The sequence below is a fragment of the Sorex araneus genome, chromosome 4, assembly GCF_027595985.1.
Source record: "Sorex araneus isolate mSorAra2 chromosome 4, mSorAra2.pri, whole genome shotgun sequence".
In the NCBI taxonomy this organism is placed as follows: Eukaryota; Metazoa; Chordata; class Mammalia; order Eulipotyphla; family Soricidae; genus Sorex; species Sorex araneus.
The window spans coordinates 26,596,709-26,619,971 of record NC_073305.1 but is presented as its reverse complement, the minus strand read 5'-3'; the positions used below and the strand labels follow the sequence as shown (position 1 = coordinate 26,619,971).

Below are 23,263 nucleotides of genomic sequence, written 5' to 3'. Positions count from 1 at the left end.
GACATCATTTGTATATTACTATTATATTCCTTTGTGAACTTCCACACAACATATGGGAAAGCATTGGATTGTAACTGCTTTAGGAAGAAGGCTCTCTCTATATTATTGAGAATCCTAATTCATTAGTTTGGTGTTTTCTTTCATTAATTTTAGTTTTCTTTAATGATGCTTTAATAAAATGTTATGGTGTTTCATGTTAATAATTCTTAGATACACACGTGCATATATATACACATGTATATGGTAACTTTAAAATATTATGTAAATTGTAAGTCTAAATTTCTTGCCCCTGTACTTTATATCTTGTTTATAATTTGTAATTATAATTTAATTATAATTTGTTGGGCTGGAGCGATAGCACAGCATGTAGGGCATTTGCCTTGCATGCCACCAACCCGGGTTCGATTCCTCCGTCCCTCTCGGAGATCCTGGCAAGCTACTAAGAGTATCCCACCCACACGGCAGAGCCTGGCAAGCTACCCGTGATGTATTCGATATGCCAAAAACAGTAACAAGAAGTCTCATGATGAAGATGTGACTGGTGCCCACTTGAGCAAATCAATGAGCAACAGTGACAGTGATAGTATAATTTGTTGCCCCTGTACTTTATATCTTGTTTTTGAAAGTCTAGTTTCCAACTATCATGATACTGTTGCTATCTTTTCTCATATCACATTACAGCTCTCTTCCCCTTTGATAAACATCAACATTTTACTTCTATATTAATTTGCTTTGTCTTACTTTGTTTCTCCATTCTCCTTTATATTGCAAACATGAATGAAATAATATATTTCTCATTATCTAGCTTTTTTCATTAAGAATATGTTCTCAACATTCATGGTGTTTCCACAAATGACATAATTTCATTATTTGTAATGTCTAGGTAGTATTCCATTATTTATAAATATTGATATATGACTTAACAATGGGTATATTACCTGAGAAATACATGGTTAAGTTTTTTATTCATTGTGTGAGTATTGTTAGTGTGAAAGAGGATTTTCCTGCACTGGTGGTACTTGAGAATTGCATTAAAGATTTGCATTCAAAACTCAGTAGATGGAAAGTTAGAATTTATTATACAGATAAAGGTAGATGGGGCAGGTCCCTCCCCAGATATTCAGGCCTCCCTCTTATCCATGGATGATAACCAGGCCCAGATGCTACCTTGTCTAGTGAACGACTTCCCCATCCTGTGCTGAGAGTCTACTTGCTTCCTGTGTACGATGGCCAAGTTCTGTCCCTGCTTCACTTTCCCTATCCTGTGTAAACCTCCCTCAGTCTCTGGCCATGGCCACATGTGCGTGGGTGAGAACTTCTGCTTACCTTATCTATCATCTATATTCATTCATCTATCCACCCACCCATCTATCCATTCATCCATGCATATTTGGTAGGATGAAGTGATAATATCATGCAAAAAAATTACATTCGTTCAATTTATTTGAAAATAATGAAGAATAACCTAAAAAAAAGCATAGCAAGTTCAACAGCAACCTCTGTTTTAGTCACAAAGATGACATTTTAATAATGATAAACCTCAGTCTCCCAAATTATATAGCTTAAGGAGGTGATGTATGCATGCTGCTGCTTCTTGTTGGGAGTGGTATGGGAAAATGTCACACAGGGCATTTGGACAGAGGGAAAAGGAAAGAGTTTCTTGTGTCCTGTAATAGATTCTATGAAGAATTTTAAAAGCCGAGACAAGATGTTGATTTTGGGAAAACATAATAACAATGTTTTGTTTTGTGAATTGTAGCGGACTTTGGCCTGGCAAAACAAAAACAAGAGAACAGTAAACTCACATCTGTGGTTGGAACAATCCTGTATTCCTGGTAAGGACAATTATATTATGTCTGTCCAGTGTTCATCTGAAATGTTTTGGGCTTTCACTTCTTTTCTTGGCTCTCAAAAGGAAGATGATTTTAGGACAAGATATTTATTTTATGTTTTCTTTAATTGCCTGGGTAACATACATAATTTGATAGCATTATGGTTCTTTAAACAAGGACATTAAATGATATTTCCTCCAAGGTGTATTTCCATGTCATTAATGGGGATTACTCTTATAAACTGATACGATCATGGGCATGCAATAGGTATACAGTGGTGCTGAATGAATCCAAATGATTATATAGTCTTTCTGTCTAATAAGATGCTTGGAACATTTTATTTTAGCGTATTGGTAAAATGATGCTTTTTCTCTTTTCCAGCTAGGGCTTTTTGGTATGTTCTTATGCCCATTTCAATATCTAGCAAGTGGGCTGGAGTGATAGCACAGCAGGTAGGGTGTTTGCCTTGCACGTGGCCGACCCGGGTTTGATTCCCAGCATCCCATATGGTCCCCCAGGATTAATTCCTGAGTGCATGAGCCAGGAGTAACCCCTGTGCATCGCCAGGAGTGATCCAAAAAGGCAAAATATCTATCTAGAAAGTAATAGGAGCTGAAAAATTTTATAATGCAAATTTATAAATGACATATGCACTTGAATTTATGTTTACAATATTGGAGGTTTCTTGAGTAAATGTTTCCTTCATAATAAATTGAGACACTTGTAACTTCCTTAGTAGACTTTGAATTTCCTTTGTAATCCATGAGTTATTATGAAATGAGACTCCTCATGTTATGACCACATATCATTTGTCTGAATTTCTTGAAACCAAAGACTTGGTAGTCAATAGGCACAGCAGATTTCAGGGAAATCTGAAATCTCATTCAGCAGGTCAGGTGATAAAGATTTTTTTTCTCTTCCTTTTAGATATAGTCTATTGTTGTGCATTCTAGGTCCTGGGAATAGAATGTAGAGCAAAAAATCTTTTCAGGGGATGGTGGAAATTGTCTGGAAATAATAGTCCCATTTTACAAAGTCCTTTCACATACAAAGTCCTTTCTCAGAGTAGTGCTCTGGAGGGTGAATTTTCATTTATTTTACTAGAAATTCCTTACATCTTTCCTTGAAACTAGCTATTTGAGAAAACACAGAGTTTTGTGGCAAAGCCAAATCTGTTATCATTAAAACTGCAGGTTTATCTATTTATTTAACTTCCTTTTTTTTTCTTTTTTGCTTTTTTGGGTCACCCCCGGTGATGCACAGGGATTAACTCCTGGCTCTGCACTCAGGAATAACTCCTGGCGGTGCTCGGGGGACCATGTGGGATGCTGGGAATCGAACGCAGGTCGACCGCATGCAAGGCAAACGCTCTACCCGCTGTGCTATGGCTTAAACCCCCAATTTAACTTCTTAATAATAAGATTTGCCCACCCATTACTTACTGCGGGAAAAACATATTCTTGTTTCACTTAGCACTAAATTTTCAGTAATAATGAAAGTTTAAACATGAAAGTGTTAAGTAGTCATATATTCCTAAAGAAGATTGATTGTTAAACAGAACAAATAAAATTCAAAGTGACGTTTTATTGGCTTAACTTTGTCTGAGGAGATTTATTCTCAGCACTGAATTAAGTTTAGAATTGCTAGCATGATGGCATCAACTTTGTGCTTGTGTGTGAGTGTTAAGTACAGATAATCTATAAAATATGTAGGAAGAAATTTAAACATGATTAATGAGCTCAAAGGTGGATTGACATTTCCCTTTGATTTTAAAATTAATAGAAGAGTTAGAGAAACTGAGTCTACTAATATAGTATATCATTTGCTAAGCTATTATTAAATTTGTCATGATTTTTTAATAACATAGCATATGTGTGTGAGTATATATATATGTATATGTATGTATATATGTGTGTGTGTGTGTTTTAGGGATCACATCCAGTGGTGCTTTGGGGTTTTCTCTTGGCTCAGTCATGTGCAGCAGTTTGAGGGTGACCATGCACTGCTGGGGGTCAAACTTGGGACTCCATCCCCGGGAATATCTACATCTCCAGCCCCTACAATAACAATATATCTTTTGTTGCCATTTCTATTTATAGCAAGCTATTTTCCTTTGAATTGCATTTAAAAGACTTCTTTGGGAGACCAGACAGATAGTAGAGAGGATAACGTATTTGCCTTGTATATGTCAAGTACCCCTGCTCTATCATTGGCACTTTATTTGATACCCAGGGCACTGCCAGGATTGATCCCTGAGTAGAGCTGAGTGTGACACCAAAACCAGAAAACACACACACACACTGAATCCTTTTTTGCTTCCTTCTTTCACTTTCCCATTCTCTTAATTGTTAGAAACATGCCTTGAGTTTATTGTAGGTTATATTACTGTATTATCAATCTGGATTGATAATATATAATATAGTATTAATATATTATCAATCTGGATTCAAACATCATCTCCCCTCATTCCCTGTACTTGATATATTCTTTTACCTTATCATAGGGTAAAATTAATCCAGACCTAAGTCATATCATTTTACTCTCATTCTTTGGAATGTTCCAGAAGTAGATCCCAAGAGAAGAATTTAAGTTGAAGTTTCTTGGGGTGGTGCTTCCAGAAAACACCGACAGGGAGTGGGGCAATGAAACAGAAGGAAAGCAGTCATCACCAAGAACATTAACCATCAGACTCATTGATCATTACTTGTCTCGTCCCGAGGGACTAGTCAACGTGGGTAACTGGGAGAGGGTGCATGAGTGGTAAAAGAAAGAGAGAGAGAAGAATGGGAGCAAGACAAGGCTTTGGTCAAGCGAGCAAGCAAAGGCAAAAGCTCTTTATTTCTCTCAAGCTAGTTTTTTATAATTGATTACATGAAGGCAAAATGGGGAAGTAATAATACATGCACATTTTCAGTGACACAGGATCCAAGCCCTAACAGGGCCCATGACAGTTATCTCGGGCGTTGCTTAGAAACTTTACACAATGTGTTCTAACATTTTCCCGAGAAGAGGTTAATTTCTTAATGTAAGGACATTTTTCCAAAAAAGGGTTGGGTCCTTAATTGCAGGTCAGGCTATACTGACATTTTAGCTCTCGGCAATTACTCTGGTATAGACTAGAGAGGTTCAGAGTTGTCCCATGTACTGTATTGAATGGTGGGGCATTACTGTTGGTTATCAAAGAGAATGCTTGTCCTAGACTAAGGGCTGATCCTATGCTGAAGTAATTCTCAGCCCCTTCTGGTCTGCCTGGAGTTGGCTGGGTCAGCACACTCGAGAGTCATGAAGCATGGCTCAGGTTGGAGAAGCCCAAGTCTTGCCTGACATGAACTTGGGCAAGACTTCCGACAATGTTGGCTATGTTCTCTCAAAGGTTCTGATTATGTGAAGTTCTAATTCCATGTTAAGATGTTTCCTAGTAGAGCACTTGACCTATAGATCACTTAGTTCTCTAAGTTCTCCAGATTTTCATTTTGGAGGGTATCTCTGTGTTCTTTGAATTGGATAAGAATAAAACATACACATTTACATGGGTCTAAATGCTGATGTATTTTAGGGGTCAAATGTTACTACATCACATCCCCCTTCAAAATGTTAATATCTCTTTGAACCCTTCAGCCTACTCCCTTATACTGCCCTCCCCCCTTCTTCTACCATTTCACCCTCCCTTAATAACCTCCATTGTATTTAACATTTTAAAAAAGATTTTTTATTAAAGAGCCTGATTTACAAAGTTACTGATAGTTGAGTTTTAGGCATACAATAATTCAACACTATGCCCTCTACCCACGTCAACTTCCCAGTAACCTCAGTTCTGTCTTTGGAATGTAAGAGTATCAAATAGATCTTTTACAGTCCCCATGCTGAGTGTCTAACACCTTAAAACTGTTTTTTTGACTGTTCCTTTACCATCCCCAGGGAATATCCCTCTAAATCCTATAATCTTCATGTAATCCTTCTGAGATTCTCCAAGCCTATTAGTGTGGACCTCAGATACCTGTCTTTTCTCCAGGGTTCCTAGAAGTTGATGTCCTTATGGCATTTTGCATCTCCCTTTTGGCTTTGCTTCCTCAGATATTAACTCATTTAACATGTTCATGCCAGCACAGTAGTTTGTGTTAATTTAACCATATTAAATTGCAAGCCATTGGTGTTATGTTGCCAGTGTGAACTTGAGCAAAGAAAGTTCTTTCAGCAACTCTTAGAGGAAGTATCTCCTTGTAGGAAAGTGTTCTTCATTCTATCACTCACCTGCCAGGTACGTGGTTTGTGACACATGACTGAAATGATCTTATAGGACAGAGGGCTTTTTCTTCTTCTGATTTGATGCCTTCTCAGACAGGCCTGTGTCCTCCTTCTCAAGGGAAATTATCCCTCACCATGCACCTTGGTTCCATTTATTGAAATCCCTGCATTTTACTCTAATTCCGGTGCCCCAGTTGGGAGAACTGTGTCTTCAACTGTATTTTTAGAGCAGATTTTAGAGGTTGCAGTTCTGAGAGACATTTTAGATTTGTTCTTCACAGGACACACATGGGAGATTTCTGAATAATAAGCAAGTTTGACTAATCCAGGAATGGGAATTCCTTGAGACTTTATTGCTTTGTATGATCCCACTCATATTATGGCATTAAATAATTAAAAGAAATGCTGCTGAAGTTTTTATTGGATGGATCAAAACAAACCTGGGGGAAAAACCCAGACAAGCAGAGACAGAGTGAAGCAGGCCTAACACTCCACTGTAGCTCTTAAGCTCTTAAGAAAGCTCAATGTACTCAGGACACGAAACTCTTCAAGGGCTTAAAACCCTTCAGCAGCTTCTAATTGCTCAAAAGGTAAAGACCAAGTGGCCAGCATGGCCCAGGCACTTCTCCTGCAGGATCAGCTTCTGCCAAGTCATTTGGCTTTGCTTCAGTGCAGGCTGGACTCCAGCAGTCCCCGAGCATTCCACACGTGCTCCTAAGGGTGATGGGTTTTTGCACATCCTGCTGCTGCCTTGGCCTGGAATATGGCATTTTCACCACTGGCTCCAGATGACTCTTCCCCACCCTTCATCTCGGAGCTGGAAAGTAACCTCCCACCTCATCCGGACCCGCCTCCCGGATCCTGCCATCTTCCATGCCCCTCCCTCCACAGTTGATTTGAAAATTTTTAAAATTTGTATTAATTTTGATGTAGAAGAAAAATGCAGTGGTTAATACAATTCTAGAATTAAAATTGATTTGACAGCAAAGCTGTGATATTAAGACCAATAGACAGAGGTCAGTCTATGTGAAGATAATTACATCTGATCGCAGGGTTGCTAAGTCCTTGTCTAAGAATTTATTGCACTGCTTTTTGCTTTTGGAACTGTTGCGTAGTCCAGAGACTTCAGGATCTATGGTCTGGAGGCAGCTGTGGGAGGTGAGCATGGCTGAAATTATTCACAGATTGGCCGTCTCTCAAAGATGATTTTTATTTATTTTTTATTATTTTATTTTATTTTTTTAAAGATTGGCCTTGATGGCTTTGCTTTCTACTCTCTCCAGAGTATGAGGGTCTGGTATTTTGATTCCTAAGCAACATTTATTATACGAATAATCCAATAGTCACACAACTGCAGTCTCTCGACATAATGGATAGGAAAATATTTCTTTCTACTATATAATAATTTTTCACTCTCCTGATCTCCCCCTCCAGCTCCTCTCTCCCATTGTCTTCTTCAAGTGGTTCGATCTGAAATTTTCTCCCTCAGATAGTCGTAGAATTTACTTCCTCCCTTTCTCCTAGTCTCTACATCGATGTCCCTTCTGTAGAGTTTTTCCTCATCATCTACTCTTAAGAACCACATCCTTCAGGTGTTTGCCCTTTATCTTGGTTTATTATTTCAAAGCATGTACCTTCATATAATATTATGAAGCGTTTGAGTTAGTTTATAGTGTGTATTTCTTCCATTAAAGCACGTATTCTGTGGCAGTTGGCAGCTGCTGTTTTCTTCCTTATTGTTTCCTCAGGGCCTAGATGAACACCAGAGAGAATCTTAACAAATATTTTGAATTCATAAAGCTATTCTTAAAGTCACTCTTTTTTTTGTTAATCATAAAATGCCTTCTAAAAAAGTTATTGAGGCACAATTGGGAAAATTGACAGATATTATTGTAAATATTTAGTGTGTGATGGTTTGATATACATGTGGGATGATTATCCCACCATCAGGATAATTGCACATCCATCACCTCACATAGCTAACTCTTTTGCTGTGAATGTGAACACTTATAATTCACCTCAGCGACTTTCAAGTATGTAACAACTTATTATTAACTATAGTCACCCTGCTGTAAATTAGATCCTTAGAACTTTTTATAACCCTTTAATCTACATCATTCCCATATTCCCACACCTGGCTCCTTACAGCCATTGTTTTACCCAGTTCCTCCTCCTTCTTCCCGTTTTCTTTCTTTCTTTCTTTCTTTCTTTCTTTCTTTCTTTCTTTCTTTCTTTCTTTCTTTCTTTCTTTCTTTCTTTCTTTCTTTCTTTCTTTCTTTCTTTCTTTCTTTTTCTTTCTTTCTTTCTTTCTTTCTCTCTTTCCCTTCCTTCCTTCCTTCCTTCCTTCCTTCCTTCCTTCCTTCCTTCCTTCCTTCCTTCCTTCCTTCCTTCCTTCCTTCCTTCCTTTTTCATTTTTTGGGTCACACCCGGAGATGCACAGGGGTTACTCCTGGCTCTGCATTCAGGAATTAGTCCTGACGGTGCTCAGGGGACCATATGGGGTGCTGGCGATCGAACTCGGGTCAGCTGTGTGCAAGGCAAACGTCCTACCCGCTGTGCTATCGCTCCAGCCCTCATCCTCTTCTTTCTCCTCTTCTTCCTGCTCCTTCTCCACTTCCACTTCCTCATCCTCCTTCTCCTTCTCCCCTATCTTCTCCTCCTCTCTACTTCCTTCTCTTCCTCCTTATCTACTTCCTCCTCTTCCTTTTCTTTTTTAAAAATTCTGCATACGAGATAGATCACTGTTTGTCTTTTTCTACCTAAATTATTTCACTTAGTCCATGTTTGGACTACCTAATACTATGGTAGTATTTCTTCATTTCATGCATGCCTGTGTATGAATGTTTGGGTGCATGTATATACACTACACTATGTATTTTCATCTGATTCAGAATCTGTGGGGATTTTCATTAACTCTAAGGCACTAACATATTGAGCTTTTATGATTTTTTTCTTTTTTTTAAAAAAGAATTTTATTTTATTGAATCACCATGTGGAAAATTACAATGCTTTCAGGCTTAAGTCTCAATTATACAATGCTGAAACAACCATCTCTTCACCAGTGCCCATATCCCACCACCAAAAAAAAAAAAAAAGGACACCTCCCATCCCGCACCCCCCCGCACCCCCCCTGCCCACCTTGTAACTGATAAATTTCACTTTACTTTCTATTTATTTTGGTTACATTCAATATTTCAACACAAACCTCATTATTATTGTTAGGAGTACCCCACTAGAGTCAGACCTTTTGTGAAGAGATATGAGGTTTTGGATTTCTGTACTTTAGCAAATAAGTCCAGGGAGATTTCTTCCAGATATTGGATCATTGCAAGCTTGTAAACCCCATCTGTGGTCGTCATAATATGGCGGTCACTACGTCCTTCACCCCCGGCAAGGAAGAGGCGAGAGAGAGAAATACCTTTCCCCTCCTGGGTGGGCATGGGGCCGAAGCTTAGTTCTTAGTCTGGAGACATTCTGCGAGGAGCTGCCCATGCTGAAAAATTTAGCTGGCATCTGGAGTCTCGCTCGTGCAGCTGCGAAGAGCTTAATTTTTCCTTAATGGATCTGGACTCAGTGTCTTTACTTTGAGATAGTAAGTAGTTTGATCCTAGCATCTGCTTTATTTTTCTTCCATTCTGATTATTTTATTTTTGTATCTAAAGCATTTTGTCACTAAAGCAATGGGCAGGATCAAGTGACATTATTTTTTAAAACTAAGATGTGAAATTGTTATAAAGTTTTGAAACAAGTATGAGCAATAAATTTACCCTAAGAAAACTTGTTGAAGAGGAATTAAAAACAAATAACTGTGTAATTGGGAAAAGAGGGTTCATCGGCAGGCAGATTGGTGGAGTCATTATTAGAAATAGACATTCTTGGGTCAGATTGCAATTCCCTGTTCTCCTGTTGAGAGTTATAAATTATTCAACTCTTTATGCCTCAATCCTTCTTTGGAATGGACTATCAGTTGTGTCCACTTTCTAGATTTGTTAGGTGAAGGGCAACTTCTTGGTATATTTAGTTGGAGTAGTGTCTGGTGGACAGATGGTAAACACCATATGCGTAATAGTGATTGTTATTTGCTCTTAATCTAAAGTTGGAAAAGCTAAGCAATCATTTCAAAATATATGTCATGTCTTAAGAATCAGATTCGTTTCTTAATTTTCACCCTAGAGAAGATTTACTTTTGTTCTCTTTAGTTATGGCATCTTTTGCTTTCCTGTTTCTAAATTTGCTACATGAAGGTAGGGTGATTTGGTCCCAAGATGTTGAGGAATATGAAAAAGATTGAAGATGCTCTTAGCATGCTGAGATGGAGGACCTACAGGAATCTAAGGCTGGAGGGAGGCAGAGTGCTCTAACCTGTTACTGCTTTTACTTCTGGCTCCTGTGGAGCTCAGCAGGATAAGATTTACCTCAACAATACCCCTCCTCTTATTTCCTGCTCCCAGAACTTTGAGGCTCTCCAACACCCTAAACCCCACAGAATTTTAAAAATTACATTATCTGCTTAGGTACAATAGGGAATTTTGAGTAAAGTCCGTGTTTTATTGCAAATATTGAACTCTACACCTTAAAGGCTCTATAAAATAGATCGCATGGTCTCATGAATTTAAGTAAAAGCTGCTAAATACCAAATGGACATGTATTAGTGCTGTTCTACCCCTAAACTTTAGTATTTTGCTTATTTTTATCAAACACTTATAAAGTGCTTACAAAGTTTCCGGTTCTATTCTATATGCTCTATAAACATTGTACTTTATCCTACAAACTCCTTTAAACTAGTTGTGACTATGTTAGTTAATCTCCAGTAGAGTTAAGTAATCTTGCCAATATTATATGTAAAGGAATTGGTAAAATCCAGGTAGCCTGGTTTGGTAATGTTGGTAGTCACTCTGCTGGGCCACTTGCTAACCAACTGGTAAGTTCTTGGTAGACTGAGCTTATGTGCCAGTAATTAGGAATGATGTACTATGGTTGTAATACTGGTTCAGGGATATGGTATTTATTCCAGGCATACCTTCCAGATAGCCTTCATTGTGCGTACATAGTAATATACTAGATCTTATTTTAGTGAAGCTGAAAGTTCTTGTTTTAAATATTTTCTACCTTTGTTTTCTCATAATTCAACTCTTAAGAAAATGAGGTTTTGAATAATAATCTGGAGCTTAATAATATTCGGAGATACTTCCTGAATTCAAAATGCAAGTTATAGTTCTTAGAGAAGAAAAGTAAAGAATCTCAAGTAAAGCACATTCATAGCTCATTATAATTTTGATGGTATATAGTGGCTTTTAATCTATTGATACCTTAAAAAGTATATGATGGGTAAAAACCCACCTTATAGAATATAGTTTGTACTGGGTAGTTTTCATTTTATGTGCCTTAGGCATTGTTCAACCCTTGGCTAAACCAAGATTAATTGTCTGATTATAGATTCATGATACCGTATTCATTATGAATTCTCTAGAGTTTGATTTTTTCTGAATTCCCCAGCAAAAGAAAAAAGCAGCAAAGAGGTTTCTCTAAGGATTGCTTTTGTCAGTAGAAGCCCTTCCTTCTTACTATCGGGGATTTCAAATCACTTACTTTCAGGTCTTCCTTCTGCTGTTCCTTATTATTACATGTAAATATGAGTATGTAAACAATGGATTTTTCCTCTCCTTATTGATTCATTTGTTTAGTTTGTCATTTCCAACATTTGATATCCGAATCACTATGCAGAACATTCCACATTTCTTACTGGAGGCAGGTATGTGAATGAATAGACTGGTCAGATATCTGTGTATAGCATGTTTTTAAATTTTTTTTTCAGGGTTGGGGTTAAAAAACTTTAGGGGCTGGAGCAATAGCACAGCAGGTAGGGCATTTGCCTTGCACATGGCTGACCCAGGTTCGATTCTTAGCATCCCATATGGTTCCCCGAGCACCGCCACGAGTAATATCTGAGTGCAGCGCCAGGAGTAGTCCCTGTGCATTGCCGGGTGAGACCCAAAAAGAAAAAAAAAACTTGTTTTAAAAAGTCCATTATAGGGGCTGGAGCAATAGCACAGAGGGTAGGGTGTTTGCCTTGCACGCGGCCGACCCGTGTTCGATTCCCTGCATCCCATACGGTTCCCTGAGCACCGCCAGGGGTAATTCCTGAGTGCAGAGCCAGGAATAACTCCTGTGCATTGCCTGGTGTGACCCAAAAAGCAAAAGAAAAAAATTTTTTTTAAAAAGTCCATTATATATTTAATGCAATTAGTTTTTTAAATAGTTAGGAAATCAAGAAATTTTTTTTGATAATGGGAATATTTGTATATGTATATATTTCAGTTATCCAATGTAGCATTTCTCAGCTGGAGGCCATAACACCCCTCCACTCCTGCACCCCTGTGAGCTCCCAGAATATTTGTAGTGGGTCACAACTAAAAATTCATATTTTTATGGGGAGCTACAGCATGAGACTAGGGGCAACTGGTAGACTCGGAGGTGGGGCACAAGGGGAAAACAAGGCCAGAAAATGACCAAAGTCAAAAAGGGTTGAGAAACATTTCTTTCATATTAAATAACAGATCATCTTGAAATTCGGATATTAAGCAACAGTTTGTTTAGGTTTGTTGGTTAGTTCTTTGGTTCTCCTGGGGACACTCATGTGGCAATCTGTCACTGTCACTATAATCCCATTGCTCATTGATTTGCTTGAGCGGGCACCAGTAACGTCTCCATCGTGAAACTTGTTGTTACTGTTTTTGGCACACTGAATACGCCATGGGTAGCTTGCCAGGCTCTGCCTTGTGGGCGACATACTCTCGGTTGCTTGCCAGGCTCCCCAAGAGGGGCGGAGGAGTCAACCTGGGTTGGCTGCATGCAAGGCAAACGCCCTACCCAGTGTGCTATTGGTCACAGCCAGGGCTCATTGGAGCTCCTCCAGGCAATCTTTAGTCCACATGACTCCACATGGGAGCAGCATCGCAAGCGGACAACAAAGGAAGCTGCAGGCATATTCATTGCTAATCCTTGTACGTCACTTCACACACCTCCTGCCACATTCTTTTGGCCCAAATGCATTGGACCAATGTACAGACCCACATGTAAGAAATAGGCCAAGAAATCTATTTACCTCCAGAAGGAAGGAAGGTCAGAAGTGGGATTTGTGGCCATCTTCAATGTTACAATGTAACAGTGAAGTCTCCTCATATGTTCTTAGAATGCCCTAAGCAGCTTCAGAACTCAAGAGCTGTGGTACGCAGAAATTGTCCATTTTAATCCTTAGCCCAGGTGTTTTCCAGAATGAAGTGTAGCAGTCTGGCTTTGGTTAGGAGATAGAAATGACACGGTGGGCTAAGCAGGAGATGTCTAGTTGAGAATAATTGGCTACTATGAGAGAGAAACTCTGAGACGTAAGGGAACTCTGCTTAGGGGCTGGAGCAATAGCACAGTGGGTAGGACGTTTGCCTTGCACGTGGCTGACCCGGGTTCGATTCCCAGCATCCCATATGGTCCCCTGAGCACCGCCAGGGGTAATTCCTGAGTGCAGAGCCAGGAATAATCCTTGTGCATTGCTGGGTGTGATCCAAAAAGCAAAAGCAAACAAACAAGCAAAACAAAACAAACTAACTCTGCTTAGTGTCCTGAGGCTATAGACAATATTCAAGGAAAAACCTTGCAAGATTAAGATTTATTTTCAGAATTCATATTCAGCTCATGGACAGCAGAAATAGGTGTTTGATGATTGTATGACTGAAGCTCAAACACTTTGTAACTGTATCTTATGGTGAATCAAAAAAGGGGGAGGAATAATAATAACACAATAGAATTAACATTCAGAATAAAAGAAAGTAATGTGGGGTTTATGCCTAATTCAATCAGCATAATCAATGGCTGAATAAATAGCAGTACTCCTACATTATAAAAAAAGAAAAAAAATAGGCTGAGGGCCAGGATGGTGCTGCTGAGCAAGAAGGAAATAACTTTCTTCATTGTTAAGGGGAGTAGGCCATTATGCCCAGACCTTCCATGGCTAGAGCAGGAAACAGAAATCTGACTTCTGCGGGGGCATAAGGTCTTGAGGACTCAAGGGCCATAGCGACGGAGTCACGATAGCAATCCAGCCAGAACATATGCAGCAATGTTTAGTTTAAAGTGACCTTTAATAGTGTACCAGCATTGTAGCTGCTCAGGTTTCTGTGCTGAGAGGCTGCAGAAAGGTGATCTCCAGCCTGAGGTCACAGTGTTTGGAGCATAGCGCATGAGACTTGTGGCTGGAACAGGTTCTGCTCAATCTCAGGTCTGCCTGCCTATTCTTGGTAACAACAAAAACTGCAGGAATATTCTTCTTCCAGTTGCAGGTGACAGTGACACTCCAGCACGATGTACAGAGAAAGCTTAACTCTGTGCTTGCTCACTTTAAGAAAAAAAAACACTTTAAAGAGGGAAAATAATTACATCATATGTTGTTTGAGGCAGAAGAGATAATACAGAGGTGGCCCCAGTTCATCTTTAGCAACACTTAGGGTCCCCTCCCCCCAATAAGCACCAACCAGGTGTGATCCCTGAGCTTATATAAAGCCAGGAGTGATTCTTGAGAACAGCCAGTCATGGCTCAAAATCCAACACCAAACAAACACCCCTCCCCAACCCCAAACAAACATGGGTGATTTAGGAGCTAGGGGGCATTGAAACAATAGCTGTTACTTAAACTCCCGAGTTCGATCCAGGACCCTGCAGATGGACACTCATTAAGCCCATAGTACAACTATGGCATAGTCTGTACCTCTGTTTCCTCCATAAGATGGGTACATCCTTTCTGTTGTTGTAGCTTTGGTACACCTCCAAGAGTGTCTTTTTGAATTTTGGAAATGAAAGTCTACCTTCAGACAGTTCTGAATAGACCCAACATATTGAGGGTAGAGCAGGAGCAATGCCTTTTGCCAGGCTGGGATTCATGTTGGGATAGAGGAAGACGCACAGGTAGTCATTTTTGGCATTAGACAGTCTCTGGGTATCTGTCAGCCTGACAATCACTTAATGGGAGTGCTGTTTTTTGGAATATCTTCAGTATGTAATAGGGGGGAAGGAAAGAAAAGAGAAGTTCGTGCTCATCACTTCAGCCATATGTAGATCTCCCAGCCCCTTGCTTGTCAGGAGCAGATGACTTTGTCCTTTCTTTCCACTGAAGATAATTCCATTTTACTTGCAATCATACACACCTACACTCATGGACATGCAAATACTAATCACGAGTAGAAAAATGAATTATAAAGCCATACACAGTGTTTCATGAATTTCCACACAGAAATGCATAAGGAAATAATCTTGAAAGCCCTGGTTAAAGCAGGGGTCTCCAGTGCCACTGAAGTGGCCAGAGGAGACAGGATGGATGGTGACTTCTGTGTAAAAACAGTGTCATATTCACTGTACTACATAAGGATTAGACAAAAGAACTATGCTTTCCTTCCACTCAGACACTGTGCCATTCTTTACTTGGAAGAGAATCTGGCTGCCTGATAAAATGGTAATGGGTCAGGAGGGAGGAAGAGAAAGAGAATATTGGTGAAGGTAAAGAGAAAGCAGAACTGGAGAAGCCAGAGGAATTAAACAATGGGGGAATGTGAATGCCAAATTTCTACATAAGGGGCCATAAAATTAAAGAAACATTAAGAGTTCATTTGCAGTGCTTCACAATCCGTTCTATGATTAGTTTCCCTAATTGACCTTGCAGTTACATATTCCTATATATGTGTTTTCTAACTTATTTTGTTCATTTTAGTATTCTCCATCGGTATATTTTAATTACAGCTTCTTTAATTTTCTGAAGGGGGCTCCAAACAGTGCTCATGGAGCACCCCACCCCCCCGAGTGCTGCCAGATTGTTTACTGCTCGGCCTCAGCAATGTGATACCGCTCAGGAGGGCCCTGTGGTGCTGCCGATTTAACTTGGATTCCTGCACATATCAAGACATGCATCCAGACTCTGGAGCAAACTCTGCAAACCTCTCCAGCGATATTTTCAAAAGACAATTTTAAAGGCTGAGTTTTTAATCTTGGCATTTCAGAATGCTCATAACTACCACAGGAGAGGAAATAGCACAATGCCCAAAAAAGAAAGCCTTTTGAAGTGTCTGAAATTGTTTTCTGTAAACTAGTCGAATAATAATTGCAAGTCCGGTACTTTAAAATTCAAGTTGCCCTTTGGGAACAGATTTTAAAAATTACACATAAAAAACCAAAACAATAAACTGTCAACTTGTGACAGTATTATGCCCTATAATAAAATGTCAGAGATCTAAAAGTGTGAGCTGTGTGTAACTTTGATACACACTGGCAACACTCACTCATTTCAAACCCTTTGTTTTTACCAGAAGGGGTTATATACCAGATCCACACATTTGGAAGTTAAATCCTGAAGATTTCATGTATATTTCCTTATATGATATATATGTTATGCTTTAGGGTCTCAGGAGGACATTATCTGTTCTCTAGAAAGCGTTTGCCTCTTAGTCTACCCTGCTCCCACACCTTATCTCCTATGAATTTGTTTCTAGTTTTTATAATAAAATCTGCTCCATCCATAAGCTTAGTAAATGGAGTCCAAAGTAGAGACATGATAAAAGCTATGATACGCCAGGGGGCTTGCCTGCCAGGCACTCTAGAACGGACTACCTGGGTCTCAATTTTCTTACTGGAAATTCTGGAAGAGATTGTGATAGAATAATTCCTATCTAAGAGGATTGTTATGACAGAGACAGAGACAGAGACAGGGACAGAGAGAGAGACAGAGAGACAGAGATAGAAAGACAGACACAGAGAGACAGAGACGGAGAGAGACAGAGACAGACAGACAGAGACACAGAGAAAGAGAGTTACTTCTGGCAGTGTCCTTTGGTTCCTTTTCCTGCCAAGACCTAGGACCCAGTCTCCTTTAGCTGTTCTTCCTCCTCTTACAGAAGTCAATAAATCAATAAATTCCTTTGTTCATGTGACCTTACTGCATTCCTTTCACTTGTTTCTTGTTTTGATTGCCCCCAGAGCACATTTGAAACAAGTATTAAAGTGCTAGTGACTTTTTTTCAGGATTGTAGGAAAATAAAGGGGAAGGACTTGGGAGGCAAGTGAGGATGGATGAAGAATGTAGCCAATAATGAGAAGGGGGAGGGCTGGAGGGTAGCTCAACTCTGGAGGGGCTGATGAAGTTCAGTCCAAGGACAGTCTACTGAAGCGCATAACTTGGCATTTTACTCCTAAATGAGAGTGTGTAGTTGAGACCCACTGGCTCTGACCTCCTCTTGGAGAGCTTTCTTGGGCTCCACCAAGACTCACTTGTACTTAAGTCCCATCAAGCTGCAGGCAGAGCCCAAGGGATTAAATCAAAATTCTACCAGTCGTTGAAATTCAGGCTTGCTTAAAGGAGTAAAGGTGGGGGAATGTGTGCCAGAGACCGACAACTGCTTCAAATTATAAGGGGAAAAATCCTCTGACTGGTGAGGTAAGACATACTTTGTAGAATGACCTCAAAAGTTTTGTGTAAAGCGAGGTTGAAATTGTGTGTCCCATGTTCTGTTCTCTTAACAAATCTAGTATTTTCCAAGTCCCTCTGGACACACTCTCCTCTGATGAATGTTGGAAGTTATTAGAGAAGTCTGACAACTGTTCTATTTTTTTTCTTTTGGGGGCCACACCTGGCCATGCTCAGGGGACCGTATGTGGTTCTGGGGAATCAAAAACTTCTAGGTCTCATGCAAGACAAGCATCCTACCTAATGTACTATCTCTCTCTTTTTTTTTTTGAGTAAAACAGAAACTAAAACATTTTTTTTAATTAGTAAATCATCGTGAGGTACAGTTACAGACTTACAACTTTTCGTACCTGTGTTTCGGTCATACAATGCTCTAGTACTCATCCCTCTACCAGTGCCCATTCTCCACCACTGATGATCCCAGTATTCGTCCCACCCCCCCCATCCCCCCTACCCCCCACCTCTGTAGCAGGGCATTCCCTTTTGTTCTCTCTCTTTTGGGTGTTGTGATTTGCAATAGAGGTATTAAGTGGCTATTGTGTTTGATCTATAGTCTACTTTCAGCGTGTATTTCCCATCCTAAGTGGGTCGTCAAACCACACTTTACCTGGTGTTCCCTTCTGTATCTGTATCTCAAGCATGTGAGGTCAGCTTCCAAGCTGAGGAACCAACCTCCCAGTACTTATTTCTACTATTCTTGGGTGCTAGTCTCCCATTCTGCTACTTCATATTCCACAGATGAGTGCAATCTTTTTATATCTTTCCCTCTCTTTTTGACTCATTTCACTTAGCATGATACTTTCCATGTTGATCCACTTACATGCAAAGGTCATGACTTCATCTTTTCTAACAGCTGCATAGTATTCCATTGTATAGATGTACCAAAGTTTCTTTAACTAGTCATCTGTTCTCGAGCACTCAGGATTTTTTCCAGATTGTGGCTATTGTAAACAGTCCTACAATGAGCATTCGAGTGCAGATGTCATTTTGACTATACTTTTTTGCCTTTCTGAGATATATTCCCAGGAGTGGTATTGCTGAGTCAAAAATGGGAGCTCAATTTCTAATTTTTTGAGATGCATCCGTACTGTTTTACAAAAGGGCTGAACCAGTTGGCATTCCCACCAGCAGTGTAGGAGAGTTCTTTCTCCCCACATCCATGCCAACAGCATTTGCTTTTGTTCTTTTGGATATGTGCCAGTCACTGTGTGTCTCATAGTCGTTTTGACCTACATCTCTTTGATGATTTGTACTATCTCTCTTGATCTTGTTTCAAATATTCCTGCTAGGTAGAGGAAAATGAGAACTTTTTTCCTCAATCTTATCTGTGAAAACTCTTTTTCAAAGGACTATCATTCAGCAAGCTAGGAGGTAATACAAGACTGCTGCTCACCTTCCTGATGGGTGTGATTATGCTTCCATGCAGTCGAGGCAGACTGAGAACTCTTGTCTCAGAGAAACTTTTCTACCTGCTCTAAAGATTTTCAAATGTTTTGGATAAGTAAGGACTGGAGTGATAGCACAACAGGTAGGGTGTTTACCTTGCAGGTTTGATTTCTCCATTCCTCTCGGAAAGCCCGGCAAGCTACCAAGAGTATCCCACCCACACAGAAGATCCTGGCAAGCTACCTGTGACGTATTCATTATGCCAAAAACAGTAACAACAAGTCTCACAATGGAGACGTTACTGGTGCCCACTCGAGCAAATTGATGAGCAACAGGATGACAGTGCTATAGTGCTACAGGATAATCACACTCATCTGTGGAAGAAAGAGTCAAAACTAAGAACATATAGTACAGAACAATGAGAAAGGCTTTATTGGAATACAGAACCAATTTCTAAATGTGGGGAGAGTCCAGAGGGGGAAGACCAGACTAGAAGAAACGTTAAAGTCTGTGGTGCTATTGCACTAAGAGTTACAGTTAACCTAGGTGTGAATATGTATATATATATATGTATATGTATATATATATATATATTTAAATGATTGCTTTTGCATTTGGGAAGTAGTTACATTGAAGTCATGGGTAACTGGGTCAATGGGAGCTCCATTCTTATGTTTTTGAGAAATCTCCGTATTATTTTCCATAAAAACTGGACCAGGTGACATTTCCAACAGCAGTGAACGTGGGTTTCCTTTTCACTGTATCCTTATCAATACTTGTTGTTTTCAGTTCTTTCTCACATAGGCCATTCTGGGGTATGTGATGATACTCATTGTGGTTTAGATTTGTGTTTCCCAGATAGGAATGGGAGGGTGGGTGGCTCATGAGCACTTCTATGGTGGAGTTTGCAGGATCCTTTATATATCAGTACAAGAAACTTGAATATTATGGTAGCCCTCTTGACTAAACTATAATAATAATAATAATAAAATAAAAGACAGTAGTAGAGGGTCATGGGGACTTTGGTGATGGTGGAATGTAGGAAGTTTGTATATCAGCATTGCAAATTTTAACACTGTTGTAATTCCTTAAACTACAATAAATAAAATTAGATAAGTAAAACAGAAAGATTTTCAAAAAACATTTTTTTCTGTAAGTTGATGTTTTTTAACAAATCCATCTTTGGTAAAGGAGCAAGACCAACATTATTATGTGCTTTATATTTAGAGGGAGGCATTTGTTTAATTATATATTGTAATTGATAGGTTGCATTATCCTTCTTTTTGAAATCACCATAACTACTTTATTCAAGTAATGTACTTGAATTTTAAAAGCTGCTGATATTTGGCTTGAATACAAGTATGAAACATGTGATGTCAATCTATGTGCCAGAAATTTTTTTTTAAATTTAAAAACATCATTAGAGTTAAAAAAAATGGCAGTTGATATTCAGGGAAAAAATACAAGACTGTTGCATCTGAATTTAATTTTGTGTGTGTGGCTCAAAGTAGTCAGTGCATAGTAAACATTTGATGGCTGGAGTGTGTACACTCAGAGAACATAAGCTATTTTTTAAATTTTCCAGACTCTTCACTCTATTTATAGTTAATTGTTTCCCATTACAGTCCTCTTAGTAGAGACCATCAAGGAGTTGCATTAGAGGAACCTGAAAAAAGAACATTTAATTTGTTTTAATTAGTGTCCATTTGAAAATGAAATGCGGACACATGGTTACCTCTTTCATTTTTCACCATATTTGACAGGTGATGGGGGAAAGGGGAGGCTCCAGGAAAGGTGATTTTAAAATTATGTTTCCTAGTTTGGGGCCTTTGAAAATGTCTATGGCCGGAAGACAAAAATTCAATGTGTTCTTCTGTTTGAAGTTTTGGATTTTATGAGCTTGTTTGATTATAGGGGTTAGTCTCAGCAACATTCTGTCCAGCAGTGTGGTGTTGCAGGATTTGGGGTGGGGTTGTGTCCAGTCCATACTCCAGGAAATGCTGGGGTGAGGTGGGGGGAGGGTCACACGTGGTGTTAGGGATTGAATTCAGAGCTTCCCACTAGCTGGGCCTGGGCTCTGTCACTTGAGTCATCTCCTATTTCCTCTTTGTGGACTGTTGTAGCCATGCAGAGCAGCTGGTAACTTTCTACTATTTAATAATTTTTCATACAGTTAATTTTTTTTCACATTTTATTTGAAATCCCTTTCTTATTCTACAAAGCTCAAACCCTTTCATTCTTTTTTTGTTCTTTTTCTTTTTGGGTCACACCTGTCAATGCACAGGGGTCATTCCTGGCTCTACACTCAGGACTCATCCCTGGCGGTGCTCAGGGTACCATATGGGATGCTGGGAATCGAACCTGGGTTGGCCACAAGCAAGGCAAACGCCCTACCCACTGTGCTATCACTCCAGCCCCATGAAACCCTTTCATTCAAACTTGTAGATAGTAACAACAAAAATATCAGCTCACGTAAAATCTCACAAAAGCTTAGAAAAGTCACATGGCCTCATTTGATAAGAGTTGAAATCAATTTGTTTTTTCTCAAAATTTGTGCCTGATTTAAAACTTATATATAAAGTTTGTATGTATATAGTTTTCCCCTACACCTAAGATCTAATTTATTTCATGATAAGAATTGATTTATTTTAGAACTGGTAAAGCATAGTTAAAATTCTAAACATCCCTTAGAGACTTCTGAGCCTGCTTTCTTGCTCCTTCCCCACCATAAATCCTGCCACTCTCTTAAGTCACTAGGCTCCAGGCAATTTGGAAAGAGTTGGACTGAAAGTAGTTTTATTGATTGTGGTAACAGTGTAATCAACAAAGTAGAAATGCTATAAATGAATAATTCTCATCATTGATATTTGAAATCTATTAGTAATTTTCAGGAATTTTATGTTGTTTGGATCACATCAACATGAGACTTCTTTTACCCTACCTGTTAATTGTATTTTGAGAGTATTTGCCAAGAAGTGGCAAATTCTGGGCTGCATGGGAGTTCTATTCTTACTTTTTAAAGAAATTTCCATAATGCTTCATGTAGAGGTTGAACTAGATAACATACCCATCAATAGTGAGCAAGGATTCTTATCCCATCTTTGCTAAAACTGGTTATTGCCAGCCTTTTTTTGATATATCCCATCCTCACTTATGTGGGATAATATCTCATTATGGTTTGCATTTCCCTAATAAGTGGCAGTTAACTCTTTTTCAAATGCCTATTATCTATCCATATGTCTTTTTTGGAGAAGTGTTTGTTTATCCACTCTCCCTATTTTTGGGTAGGGTTGTTTGATATTTTCGTTACTGAGCTTTGTGAGCACTTTATAAATCTTGGTTACTAGACCTTTATCTGATGTATTGTCGGCAAATATTTTCTATTTTGAGCTTGAGTTTCTTTGGCTATGCAGATGCCTTTTAATTTGATTAGCCCCTTTAAAAATTTTTTTTGTCATTTTTGTCCCTTGTAATCAGCTTGCTGTAAGTACTTCTGGGGTCCATGGGAGTCAGTGGTGATAGTGATTCTCTGCTGTACCATGGGTGGGGAGAGCAAAGCCAGCTTGTGAAGGGAGCAAGTTGTTGAAGGGGCTACATGAGATCAGAATTAGGAAATAAGTGTGTGTAGGGGGTAGGAGGGGATTGTGAGGAGGAGACATTTGTTTATTTGGGAAGACCTATATTAAAAGCAGGAGTGAGGGGCTGGAACAATAGCACAGTGAGTAGGGTTGTTGCCTTGCATGCGGCCGACCCGGGTTTGATTCCCAGCATCCCATGGCATCACCGGGGGTAATTCCTGAGTGCAGAGTCAAGAGTAACCCCTGTGCATTGCCAGGTGTGACACCACTCCCCCACCAAAAAAAAGAAAAGCAGGAGTGAGAACTTCAACTCAATTTTTGTGTGAACTGTTCATGCCCCTGACTACACCAAGAAGTCAGGAGCTCTCAGGTGACTTTTCCAAGCCCTCTTTCTGTGTTTTTCCACCAGCCCGAACTTGTGTCTCCTTTAGAGCCTTGTTCTCATGTGTCCGGGTCATCCCTTCTCCTGGGTTTCCAGATTCTCCAGAACCTTGAAGCTCATGTAATTGTTCCCTCTCAATTTTCCATCATTACTTTCCTTGCTTCTACCAGCTCATTCCTGGCAACTTAGTAGTGGAGTTTTCAGTCCATATTCAAACAAAACTCAGTTTGCTCTTCTTAGCCCTGCTACTTTCCTCTGAACAGAGGACTCTGAAATAAAAGGGGCTTGTCATATGGCTAATGCTCAGTAAATAATTATTCAGTGAATGAATGAATAGAAG

At 39.4% G+C, this 23,263-nt stretch overlaps 1 protein-coding gene across 1 annotated transcript in view; it reads left to right on the top strand.

The window, feature by feature from the left end:
- Nucleotides 1-23,263, top strand: part of NEK10 (NIMA related kinase 10) — a 200,594-nt gene that overhangs the window by 57,810 nt on the left and 119,521 nt on the right. Inside the window, exon 17 of the mRNA XM_055135089.1 lies at nucleotides 1,760-1,835. Within this exon, the coding sequence (XP_054991064.1) occupies nucleotides 1,760-1,835 (76 nt within the window). The remainder of the gene's footprint in view (nucleotides 1-1,759; nucleotides 1,836-23,263) is intronic.